The sequence below is a fragment of the Ammospiza caudacuta genome, unplaced genomic scaffold, assembly GCF_027887145.1.
Source record: "Ammospiza caudacuta isolate bAmmCau1 unplaced genomic scaffold, bAmmCau1.pri scaffold_341, whole genome shotgun sequence".
Taxonomy (NCBI): Eukaryota; Metazoa; Chordata; class Aves; order Passeriformes; family Passerellidae; genus Ammospiza; species Ammospiza caudacuta.
In genome coordinates, this window is record NW_026683083.1 from 23,103 (window position 1) to 36,472 (window position 13,370).

At 59.9% G+C, this 13,370-nt stretch overlaps 1 protein-coding gene across 1 annotated transcript; it reads left to right on the top strand.

The window, feature by feature from the left end:
- Positions 1–4,062: 4,062 nt before the first annotated feature.
- Positions 4,063–13,356, top strand: LOC131571798 (ras/Rap GTPase-activating protein SynGAP-like; the record flags this gene model as incomplete). The annotated part of the gene is made up of 4 exons (XM_058824568.1): positions 4,063–4,098; positions 11,810–11,931; positions 12,029–12,134; positions 13,234–13,356. Coding segments are annotated over exons 1-4 (373 nt in total), but the record flags the coding sequence as incomplete, so codon positions are not given.
- Between the last annotated feature and the right edge of the window lie 14 nt (positions 13,357–13,370).

The window sequence follows — 13,370 nt, forward strand, 5'->3', positions numbered from 1 at the left end:
CCCCATGTCACAATATCCCCTCCCCCATATCGCGATATCCCTCCCATATCGCGATATCCCCTCCCCATATCGTGATATCCCCCCCATATCGCGATATCCCTCCCATGTCGCGATATCCCCACCCCCCATATCACGATATCCCCTCCCCCATATCACGATATCCCTCCCCATATTGCAATATCCCCACCCCCATGTCGCGATATCCATGTCACGATATCCCCATCCCATGTCACGATATCCCCTCCCCATGTCGCAATATCCCCCTCCATATCGCGATATCCCTCCCCATGTCACGATATCCCCACCCCCCATTTTGCGATATCCCCTGCCCCATATCGCGATATCCCTCCCCATATCGCGATATCCCTCCCCATATCGCGATATCCCCACCCCCCCATATCGCGATATCCCCCTCCATATTGCGATTACCCCCCCCATGTCACGATATCCCCCTCTATATCGCGATATCCCCCCCCCCATATCGCGATATCCCCCCCCCCATGTCGCGATATCCCCCCCCATGTCGCGATAGCCGCACTCACAGCCCAGGCCGCTCTCATTGGCCGCCGGCTCCTCCTGGGGGGAGGGGAGGGGTCAGAGCCCAAAGGGACCCAAAAACCCCAAAACGGCCCCAAATCCCCAAAACGGCCCCAAATCCCCAAAATGGCCCCAAAACCCCAAAATCTGACCCCAAAATGGCCCCAAATACCCCAAAATGGCCCCAAAACCCCAAAATCTGACCCCAAAATGGCCCCAAATACCCCAAATCTACCCCAAACCCCCAAACCTGACCCCAAATACTCCAAAACGGCCCCAAAACCCCAAAATCTGACCCCAAAAACCCCAAAATGGCCCCAAAACCCCAAAATGGCCCCAAAAACCTCAAAATTGCCACAAAACCCAAAAAATGGCCCCAAAATTCCCAAAATGGCCCCAAAACCCCAAACCTGACCCTAAAATGGCCCCCAAACCTCAAAATGGCCCCAAAATTCCCAAAATGGCCCCAAAACCCCAAATGGCCCAAAAAAAAAAACCCCAAACCTGATTCCAAAATCCTCAAAATGGTCCCAAAAACCTTCAAACAACCCCAAAACTGCCCCAAAACCCCAAAATGGCCCCAAAACCCCCAAACCTGACCCCAAAAACCCCAAACGGCCCCAAATAACCCAAAATGGCCCCAAAACCCCCAAACCTGACCCCAAAAACCCCAAAATGGCCCCAAATCTGACCCCAAATGGCCCCAAAAACCAAAAAATTGCCACAAAAACCAAAAAATGGCCCCAAAACCCCAAAATGGCCCCAAAAACCCCCAAAATGGCCCCAAAAACCCCAAACCGGACCCCAAATCCTCCCCGACCCTCAAGAGTCACCCCAAAATCACCCAAAAAACCCCAAATTCACCCCCAGCCCCAAAATCCCCAAAACCTGACCCCAAATGACCCCAAGCCCCTGAAATCCTGACCCCAAAACCCCCAAAATTCAACCCCAAAACGCCCCAAAATCGCCCCAAAAACCCCAAATTCACCCCCAGCCCCAAAACCCCCAAAATCCGACCCCAAAATCTGATCCCAAAAAGCCCCAAAATCTGACTTGAAAACCTCCTAAAATCACCCCAAAACCCCCAAATTACCCCAAATTACCCCAAATCCCCCAATTCACCCCAAAACCCCCAAATTACCCCAAAACCCCCAAATCCCCCAAATCACCCCAAAACCCCCAAATTACCCCAAAACCCCCAAATCCCCCAAATCACCCCAAAACCCCCAAATTACCCCAAAACCCCCAAATCCCCCAAATCACCCCAAAACCCCCAAATTACCCCAAAACCCCCAAATCCCCCAATTCACCCCAAAACCTCCAAATCCCCCAAATCCCCCAAATCCCCCAAATTACCCCAAATCCCCCAAAACCTCCAAATCCCCCATATCACCCCAAAACCCCCAAATCCCCCAACTCACCCAACTCACCCCAAAACCTCCAAATCCCCCAAATCCCCCAAATCCCCCAAAACCCCCAAATTACCCCAAATCCCCCAAATTACCCCAAAACCCCCAAATTACCCCAAATCCCCCAAATCCCCCAAAACCCCCAAATTACCCAAATCCCCCAATTCACCCCAAAACCCCCAAAACCTCCAAAACCCCCAATTCACCCCAAAACCCCAAATTACCTCAAAACCCCCAAATCACCCCAAAACCCCCAAATTACCCCAAATCCCCCAATTCACCCCAAAACCCCCAAATTACCCCCAGCCCCAAAACCCCCAAATTACCCCAAATCCACCCCAAAACCCGACCCAAAACCCCCAAAGTGACCCCAAAACCGCCCCCAGCCCCAAAACCCGACCCCAAAACTGCTCCAAAATCTCCAAATCCACCCCAAAACCCGACCCAGCCCCAAAGTGACCCCAAAACCCCCAAAGTGACCCCAAAAATCACCCCCAGCCCCAAAACCTGCGCCCAAAATTACCCAAATCCCCCCAAATACACCCCAAAATCCCCCGAGACCCCAGCCCCAAAATCCGACCCCAAAGTGACCCCAAAACCCCCAAAGTGACCCCAAACACACCCCCAGACCCAAAATCGCCCCCTCCCCAAATTCACCCCAAAATTTCCCCCCAATTCTCACTCCCGAAGTCGCCCCCTCCCCAAAATCCCCCAAGTTCACCCCAAAACTCCCCAAAATCGCCCCCTCCCCACAATCGGCCAACCCGAGTCCGTCCCCCCCCCAATTTCCCCAAATCGCCCCCCCAAACTCGCCCCCTCCCCAAATTCCCCCAAATTTTGCCCCAAAATTCCCTCAGAAATCGCCCCGACCCCAAATTCACCCCAAAACTCACCCCAGGTCCCACCCCCTCCCCAAATTCACCCCAAAATCTCCTCCAAATTTCGCCCCCTCCCCAAATTCACCCGCGGAACTGCCCCGGCTCCGCTCAGGCCCCGCCCCCCCCCAAACCCGGCCCCAGGCCCCGCCCCCTCCCCAAATTCCCTCAAACTCCGCCCCCCGCTCGCGCCCCCTCCCCAAATTCCCCCCGATTCCCGCCAAACCCCCCCGGATCTCCCGCCAAAAGCCCCAAATTCCCGCCAAACCCCCCCGGATCTCCCGCCAAAAGCCCCAAATTCCCGCCAAACCCCCCCGGATCTCCCGCCGGATCTCAGCAGGCCCCGCCCCCTCCCCAAGCCAGGCCCCGCCCCCGTCCCCTCCACCCGCGCCCCCTCCCCAAATTCCCCTCCCCCCCCGCCCCTCCCCCCCCCCTCACGGCTCCCGCGCTCCGCTCGCGCCGCCGCCGCCCCCACGTGACCCGCGGGGCCCCGCCCCCGCCCCGTGACGTCACCGCCGCCGCCGCCGGAAGCGACCGGGGGTGGATGGGGGGGGAGGGGGGGAGGGGGAGTCCCCGCCCCCACCTGTTCCCCTTCCCCTCCCCCACGCCCCCTCCCCGTTCGCCGCCCCTCCCCCCCCTCCCGGGGCTCCCGGGCCTCGCCCCGCCCCCACCCCAGCCCCTCCCCATCATAGCCCCGCCCCCTCACTCCAGGCCCCGCCCCCTCCCCGCTTTAGCCCCGCCCCCTTCCCGTGGCCCCTCCCCCATTCCCCGTCCCCCCCCCTCCCCCCCCCAAGCTCCGGTTCCCGGTTCCCGATCCGGCCCCTCCCCCACCTTTAGCCCCGCCCCCCCTCACCGCACTGATCACGCCCCCTCCCCGCTATGACCACGCCCCCTCCCCGCTTTAGCCCCGCCCCCTCCTCTTCCCACCCCCATTCCCGTTTCTCCCCCCGCTCCGTTCCCCCTCCCCCCCGGGCCCCACCCCACCTTTAGCCCCGCCCCCTCCCTCACTCTGACCACGCCCCCCTCCCCCGTGGCCCCGCCTCCATTCCCGGTCCTCCCCCCCCTTCCCCCGTTCCCGCTTCCCGCTCCGGCCCCTCCCCCCTTTAGCCCCGCCCCCATCCCCGGCCCCTCCCCCCATTTCCGGCCCCTCTCCCCTCTCCCCTCCCCCCCCCCCGCGGCCCCTCCCCCCCTCCCCCTCCCGCCCCTCCCCCCGCCCCTCCCCCCGCCGGGGGTGTCGCGCGCCGCTGGTGGCACCATGTCCTATGTCCCCTTCCGAGGTACGGCCCCGCAAACTGGGAGCACTGGGAGCACTGGGAGCACTGGGAGCACTGGGAGCACTGGGAGCACTGGGAGCGCGGGGAGCGCGGGGAGGGGCGAACTGGGCAAACTGGGAGCGGGGGAGGGGGCACTGGGAGCGGGGGGGATGCGCACTGGGAGCGCTGGGAGCGGGGGAGGCCCGGGCTGGGAGCGGGGGTGGCTCTAACTGGGCAAACTGGGAGCGGGGGTGGCTCTAACTGGGCAAACTGGGAGCGGGGGTGGCTCTAACTGGGCAAACTGGGAGCGGGGGTGGCTCTAACTGGGCAAACTGGGAGCGGGGCGCGGGGTTACTGGGAGCACTGGGAGCGGGGGAGGCCCGGGCTGGGAGCGGGGGTGGCTGTAACTGGGCAAACTGGGAACGGGGGTGGCTGTAACTGGGCAAACTGGGAGCGGGGGTGGCTCTAACTGGGAGCACTGGGAACGGGGCGCGGCGTTACTGGGCATACTGGGAGCGGGGGTGGCTGTAACTGGGCATACTGGGAGCAGAGGCTGCTGATACTGGGCATACTGGGAGCGGGAGAGGCCGGGACTGGGAGCACTGGGAGCGGGGGAGGCTGTTACTGGGCATACTGGGAGCAGAGGCTGCTGATACTGGGGATACTGGTGCGGGGGAGGCCGGTACTGGGCATACTGGGATCGGGCGATGCCGGTACTGGGCATACTGGTGCGGGGGAGGCCGGTACTGGGCATACTGGGAGAGCGCGGGGATGCTTTTACTGGGGATACTGGGAGCGGAGGAGGCCGGGACTGGGAGCGGGGGAGGTTCGCACTGGGCATACTGGGAGCAGGGGTGGCTGTTACTGGGCATACTGGTGCGGGGGAGGCTGTTACTGGGACCGGTACCGTGGCCGGGGGCGGCTTTACTGGGGCATACTGGGAGCGGGGGATGCGGTTACTGGGGCAGACTGGGAGCGGGGGATGCGGTTACTGGGGCATACTGGGAGAGGGGGATGCGGTTACTGGGCATACTGGGAGCTCGCGATGCCGTTACTGGGCATACTGGGAGAGGGGGATGCGGTTACTGGGCATACTGGGAGCGGGGGATGCGGTTACTGGGCATACTGGGAGCGGGGGATGCGGTTACTGGGCATACTGGGAGCGGGGGATGCGGTTACTGGGGCATACTGGGAGCGGGGGATGCGGTTACTGGGCATACTGGGAGCGGGGGATGCGGTTACTGGGGCAGACTGGGAGCGGGGGATGCGGTTACTGGGCATACTGGGAGCGGGGGATGCGGTTACTGGGCATACTGGGAGCGGGGGATGCGGTTACTGGCGATACTGGTGCGGGGGAGGCACCGACTGGGGCCGGGGGCGGCTCTTACTGGGAGCGCGCGGGGCTTTACTGGGCATACTGGGAGCGGGGGAGGCCGGGACTGGGGATACTGGTGCGGGGGAGGCGGCGCTGGGACCGATGCTGCGGCGGGGGCGGCTTTACTGGGCAAACTGGGACCGGCGGCTCCCGTTACTGGGGATACTGGGAGCGGGCGAGGCCGGTACTGGGCAGACTGGGAGCAGGGGAGGCCGGTACTGGGGATACTGGGAGCGGGGGATGTGCTTACTGGGGATACTGGGAGCGGGGGGTGTGCTTACTGGGGATACTGGGAGCGGGGGAGGCTGGGACTGGGGATACTGGGAGCGGGGGATGTGCTTACTGGGGATACTGGGAGTGGGGGAGGCTGGGACTGGGGATACTGGGAGCGGGGGATGTGCTTACTGGGGATACTGGGAGCGGGGGATGTGCTTACTGGGGATACTGGGAGCGGGGGAGGCTGGGACTGGGGATACTGGGAGCGGGGGATGTGCTTACTGGGGATACTGGGAGCGGGGGATGTGCTTACTGGGGATACTGGGAGCGGGGGATGTGCTTACTGGGGATACTGGGAGCGGGGGAGGCTCAGACTGGGCAGACTGGGAGCAGGCGATGCCGGTACTGGGGATACTGGGGCCAGTACTGGGGCTGGTGGTGGCGGTTACTGGGGATACTGGGAGTGGGGGAGGCTCTTACTGGGTGCACTGGGACTGTGGGAGGCTCTTACTGGTTAGACTGGGACTGGGGGTGGCTGTTACTGGGGATACTGGGAGCAGGGGCAGCTGTTACTGGGGATACTGGGAGCAGTACTGTAGCTGGGGGCGTCTCTTACTGGTTAGACTGGGACTGGGGGATGCTCTTACTGGGGATACTGGTGTGGGGGATGCCCATACTGGGGATACTGGTGTGGGGGCTGCTGTTACTGGGGATACTGGTGTGGGGGATGCCCATACTGGGGATACTGGTGTGGGGGATGCCCATACTGGGGATACTGGTGTGGGGGATGCCCATACTGGGGATACTGGTGTGGGGGATGCCCATACTGGGGATACTGGTGTGGGGGCTGCTGTTACTGGGGATACTGGTGTGGGGGCTGCCCATACTGGGGATACTGGTGTGGGGGCTGCTGTTACTGGGGATACTGGTGTGGGGGCTGCCCATACTGGGGCTGGTACTGGGGCCGGGGGTGTCTCTTACTGGTGATACTGGAACTGGGGGAGGAAGTTACTGGGGATACTGGGCTGCTGTTACTGGGCATACTGGGAGCAGGGGCGGCTGTAACTGGGCATACTGGGAGCAGAGGCCTTGTACTGGGAGCACTGGGATTGCTGCTGGAGGATACTGGTGCTGGCGGAGGCGGTTACTGGTTAGACTGGGATTGGGGGAGGCCCTTACTGGGACTGAGGGCTGCTGTTACTGGGGATACTGGGACTGGGGGTGGGTGTTACTGGGACTGAGAGTGGCTGTTACTGGGGATACTGGGAGCAGGGGTGGCTGTTACTGGGCATACTGGGACTGGGGGCTGCTGTTACTGGGGATACTGGGAGCAGTACTGGGCCCGGGGGTGTCTCTTACTGGTTAGATTGGGACTGGGGGAGGCGGTTACTGGGAGTTACTGGTTTGTGCTAATGCTGTTACTGGGAGTTACTGGTTTGTGCTAATGCTGTTACTGGGAGTTACTGGTTTGTGCTAATGCTGTTACTGGGAGTTACTGGTTTGTGCTAATGCTGTTACTGGGAGTTACTGGTTTGTGCTAATGCTGTTACTGGGAGTTACTGGTTTGCAGTGGTGCTGTAACTGGGAGTTACTGGTTTGTGCTGATGCTGTTACTGGTGATACTGGTGTCACTGGTGCTGTTACTGGTGATACTGGTGTCAGTGAGGGTTTTACTGGGGATACTGGGACTGGTGGAAGCTGTTACTGGGCATACTGGTCCCAGTGTAACTGGGAGTTACTGGGATGTGGGGGTGGTTTAACTGGGAGTTACTGGGAGTTACTGGTTTGCGGTGATGTTGTTACTGGGAGTTACTGGGACACGAGAGCGGTGTAACTGGGAGCTACTGGGGGTCACTGGGAGACTGGGATGGTGTAACTGGGGGTTACTGGGATGTGGGACGCTGTAACTGGGAGTTACTGGTCCCAGTGGATGCTGTAACTGGGAGTCACTGGGAGACGGGGATGGTGTAACTGGGGGTTACTGGGAGATGAGAACGGGGTTACTGGTGGTTACTGGGAGATGAGATGCTGTAACTGGGACTCACTGGTCCCAGTGGGTGTTGTAACTGGGAGTTACTGGGATGTGGGGATGGTTTAACTGGGAGGTACTGGGACAGGGGGATGCTTTAACTGGGTGATACTGGGGCTTACTGGGAGACTGGGATGCTGTTACTGGGGCTTACTGGGAGATGAGGACGGGGTTACTGGGAGTTACTGGGAGATGAGATGCTGTAACTGGGAGTTACTGGTCCCAGTGGATGCTGTAACTGGGAGTTACTGGGAGCAGTGCCTGCTGTAACTGGGAGTTACTGGGAGCAGTGCCTGCTGTAACTGGGAGTTACTGGGAGATGAGATGGTGTAACTGGGAGTTACTGGGAGATGAGCTGGTGTAACTGGGAGCTACTGGGAGATGAGCTGGTGTAACTGGGAGTTACTGGGACGTGAGAACGGGGTTACTGGGGGTTACTGGTGGTTACTGGGAGATGGGGATGGTGTAACTGGGAGTTACTGGTTGTAACTGGTGCTTACTGGTGCTTACTGGTGCTTACTTGGGGTTACTGAGGTTACTGGTGGTAACTGGGTGTTACTGGCGGTTACTGGGGGTTACTGGTTGTTACTGGTTGTTACTGGTGCTTGCTGGTGGTTACTGGAGATGGGGATGTTGTAACTGGTTGTTACTGGTGCTTACTGGTGCTTACTGGTCATTACCGGTGCTTACCGTTGTTACTGGTCGTTACTGGGGTTACTGGGTGATAGGGACGGTGTTACTGGTGCTTACTGGTCCGTGCTGGTGCTTACTGGTGGTTACTGGTGGTTTCCGGTGGTTACTGGTTGTTACTGGTGGTTACTGGTTGTTACTGGTGGTTACTGGTGGTTTCCGGTGGTTATTGGTGCTTACTGGTGTTTACTGGTTGTTACTGGTTGTTACTGGGGTTACTGGGAGATGGGGATGGTGTTACTGGTTGTTACTGGTGGTTACTGGTTGTTACTGGGGTTTACTGGGAGATGGGGATGGTGTTACTGGTGGTTACTGGTGGTTACTGGGGTTACTGGGAGATGGGGATGGTGTTACTGGTTGTTACTGGTTGTTACTGGTGGTTACTGGGGTTACTGGGAGATTCGGATGGTGTTACTGGTTGTTACTGGTTGTTACTGGGGTTACTGGGAGATTCGGATGGTGTTACTGGTTGTTACTGGTTGTTACTGGTGGTTACTGGGGCTTACTGGGGTTACTGGGAGATGGGGATGGTGTTACTGGTGGTTACTGGTGGTTACTGGGGTTACTGGGAGATGGGGATGGTGTTACTGGTTGTTACTGGTTGTTACTGGTTGTTACTGGGTTACTGGGAGATTCGGATGGTGTTACTGGTTGTTACTGGTTCTCACTGGTGCTTATTGGTCCGTGCTGGTTGTTACTGGTGCTTACTGGTTGTTACTGGTCTGTGATGCTGCTTACTGGTGGTTACTGGGGTAACTGGGGTTACTGGGAGATGGGGATGGTGTTACTGGTTGTTACTGGTTGTTACTGGTGGTTACCGGAGGTTACTGGTTGTTACTGTTGGTTACTGGTGCTTACTGGTTTTTACTGGTGCTTACTGGCGCTTACTGACTCTTACTGGTGGTTACTGGTTGTTACTGGTCCATGCTGGTGCTTACTGGCGCTTGCTGGTGGTCACTGGTTGTTACTGGTGGTCACTGGCGGTCACTGGTGCTTACTGGTCATTACTGGTGGTTACTGGTGGTAACCAGGGGCAACCAAGGGTTACTGGAGGTCACTGGGGGTTACTGGTGCTTACTGGTGGTTACCGGTGGTTACCAGTCATTATTAGGGGTTACTGGTCGTTACTGGTTGTTACTGGTGGTTACTGGTGGTTACTGGTTGTTACTGGTTTATGATGGTGGTTACTGGTTGTTGCTGGTTGTTACTGAGAGATAGGGATGCCTGTAACTGGTGGTTACTGGTCCTTACTGGCGGTTACTGGTTGTTACTGGCAGTTACTGGTCATTTACTGGTGGTTACTGCTTGTTACTGTGTTACTGGTGGTTACTGGCCCATACTGGTTGTTACGGGTCCGTACTGGGTTGTTACGGGTTGTTGCTGTTGGTTACTAGCGGTTACTGCTTGTTACTGGTGGTCACTGGTTTATGATGGTGGTTACTGGTGTTTACTGGTTGTTACTGGTCCGTACTGGTTGGTTACTGGTTGTTACTGGTTGTTACTGGTTGTTACTGGTGTTAGTGAGAGATAGGGATGCTGTAACTGGTGGTTACTGGTGGTTACTGGTTGTTGCTGGTGGTTACTGGTTTATGATGGTGGTTACTGGTGTTACTGGTCCATACTGGTTATTACTGGTCCGTACTGGTTGGTTACTGGTTGTTACTGGTTGTTACTGAGAGATAGGGATGCTGTAACTGGTGGTTACTGGTGGTTACTGGTTGTTACTGGTGGTTACTGGTTATGATGGTGGGTTACTGGTGTTACTGGTCCATACTGGTTATTACTGGTTCGTACTGGTTGGTTACTGGTTGTTACTGAGAAATAGGGATGCTGTAACTGGTGGTTACTGGTGGTTACTGGTTGTTACTGGTGGTTACTGGTTTATGATGGTGGTTACTGGTTGTTGCTGGTTGTTACTGGTGTTACTGAGAGATAGGGATGCTGTAACTGGTGGTTACTGGTTGTTACTGGTGGTTACTGGTTGTTGCTGGTTGTTACTGTTGGTTACTGGTGTTTACTGGTCCATACTGGTTGTTACTGGTCCGCACTGGTGCCAGGACCCTGGTCCAGCCCATTCTGTGGCTGTGGGGGGGGGTGTTGGGGTCCCCCTGGGTGTTTTTGGGGTCCCGGGCTGCTGAATTCCCGGGGGGGGGGGGGATTTGGGGAACCCTCTGGAATTTGGGGACCCCCCCCCCTAAAATCCCCAAAAATCCCAAAAAAAACCCCAAAATCCCCAAATTTGGGACACCGGGTCAGCCCCACCAACGGAGCTGGGGGCACCCCGGGATTTTGGAATTTTGGGGTTCCCAGGGGGGATTTTTGGGTTCCCGGGTGGAGTTTTGGGGTTCCCGGGCAGAATTTTTGGCTTTCTGGGGGGAATTTTGGGGTTATCGGGAAGATTTTTGGGGCTCCCGGGTGGGATTTTCGTGGCTTCCAAGTGGAATTTTGGGTTTCCAGGAGGGATTTTGGGTTCCTGGGTGTGATTTTGGGGTTTCTGGGGGGAGATTTGTGGTTCCCGGGTGGAATTTTGGGGTTATCGGAAGGATTTTGGGTTCCCGGTGGAATTTTTGGAGTTCCGTGTGAATTTTTGGGGTTCCCGGGTGGAATTTTTGCGTTCTCAGGTGGAATTTTGGGGGGTCCAAGGTGGAATTTCGGGTCCTGGGAGGAAGTTTGGTGTTCCCAGGTGGAATTTTTGGGGTTCCCGTGTGGATTTTTGTGTTCCCGGGTGGAATTTTTGGTGTTCCGTGTGGATTTTTGGTGTTCCCGTGTGGAATTTTTGGTGTTCCCAGGTGAATTTTTGGTGTTCCCCGGGTGGAATTTTGGTGTTCCGTGTGGATTTTTGGGGTTCCCGTGTGGATTTTTGGGGTTCCCGGGTGGATTTTTTGGTGTTCCCGGGTGGATTTTTTGGTGTTCCCGTGTGGATTTTTGGGTTCCCGTGTGGATTTTTGGGGTTCCTCGTACATCAGGCCAACCCCATCCATGGCTGCCGGGGGGTTCACCCTTGATTTTGGGGGGTCACCCTTGATTTTGGGGGGTCACCCAGGGGTTCCAGGGCGTCCCCACGAGTTCCCTGAGACCCCTCCCCAAAATTTGGGGCGCCCCCCCACCCCCACCGTGGCCCCCCCCCATCCTTTGGGCCCCGGTACCGGGGGGGGTCCCGCAGTGCCCGGGGGGGGTCCCGGGGGGTTCCCAACCCCCCCCGCCCCCATGATTTGGGGACCCCCCCCCCGGTTGGGGAATTTCGGGTTCCGTGGGCCGCGGTTGCCGGGAGCAACGCGGGATGCGGGCGGAGGATGCGGGCGGAGGATGCGGGTGGGCACCGGGGGGGGGGGGGGGGGGCGGGGGGGGGGGTTCCGGGAGGGGATTTTGGGGAGGGGGCGCTCCAGATGTGACCCCGCCGGCCCCCCCCCCCCCCGTCCCCCCAGATGTGCGAGGAGCCCCCCTGGGCCGCGGGCCCTACGCCCCCTCCCCGTACGAGCGGCCCCCCTGGAACCCCCGGTTCTGCATCATCTCCGGCAACCAGCTGCTGATGCTCGATGAGGAGGAGGTGAGCGCGGGGGAGAAGGCTCGGGGGGGGTTTCGGGGGGTTCGGGGGGGGTCCCCCCCAAATCTCTGACCCCCCCCCCCCCCCCGTGGCCCCGCAGATCCACCCGCTGCTGATCCGGGAGCGGCGGGGGGAGCCGTGCCGGAGCAAGCTGCTGCGCAGGACCGTCAGCGTGCCCGTGGAGGGCCGCCCGCACCCCGAGCACGGTAACGGCGCTGGGGGGGTCCCCAAAAATCCCCCTGACCCCCCCCGGGACCCCCCGGACCCCCCTTTGGTGTTTTTTTTGGGGGGTGGGGGCGGGGCGGATCTGCCCCCCCCCCATCTTCCCCCCCCCCCCCCCCCCCCCCCACCCGCCCGCCGCGGGAGCCATGGTGATCCGGCCATCCCATAATGCTCGCGGCGGCGCCTGCCGCGCTGCCATGGCCACGGTTTGCCATGGAGACGGGGACACGGGGCCCCCACGCCCCCCCCCCCCCCCCCGTTCGGAGGAGGCGCCGCCCCCCCCCCGGGGGGTGGGGGGAGGGAGGGGACACGAGGGGACACAAAGGGGGGGGGAGGGGGGGACGGGAGGGGGTGGCACCGGCCCCGCCCCCATCGCCCGTCACCCACCCCCCCCCCCCCCCCCCCGTGCTGCGGTTTGGGGGAAAAAACGGGGAAATTGGGGCTGGGGACAGAGGGACCAGGGATGGGACAGAGGGACAGGGGGACAGGATGGGGACAGAGGGACAGGATGGGGATGACACAGAGGGACAGAGGGACAGAGGGACAGGGGGACAGAGGGACAGGGATGGGGACAGAAGGACAGGGATGGGATGACACAGAGGGACAGGGGGACAGAGGGATGGGATGAGGACAGAGGGACAGGGGACAGGGGTGCCAACCAATGCCAGCAGCGCTATTGGGGTCAGGGACAGCAGTGCCACCATCATGGCTGGGGACAGGGACAGGGACACCGGTGCCAGCCTTGTTGGGGACAGCAGTGCCGCCAGCGCCACCGCCTTTATCGGGACAGGGGCCACCAGTGGCACTGCCCTCACTGGGGACAGGGACAGCAGTGCCACCCTCATGGCTGGGGACAGCAGTGCCACCAGTGTCACCCTTACTGGGGACAGGAGCCACCGGTGTCACCAGCAGTGCCAGGGGGCAACCGGTGCCACCGCTGTCACCTCCCCGGTGCCACCCCCAGTGTCCCCGTGCTGCTGCCACCCTCCCAGTGCCACCCCTGCTGTCACCACTCCCTGATGTCACCAGTGGCCACTGGGGACAGGGGACACCGGTGCCCACAGTGCCATTGTCACCACCCAGTGCCACCACCGCTGCCGCCATCCTCTGCTGCTGTCACCGCTGCTGCCACCACCCAGTGCCACCAGTGCCACCATCATCAATGTCACCCGCTGTCACCATGGCTGCCACCATCCAGTGCCACCAGTGCCACCAGTGCT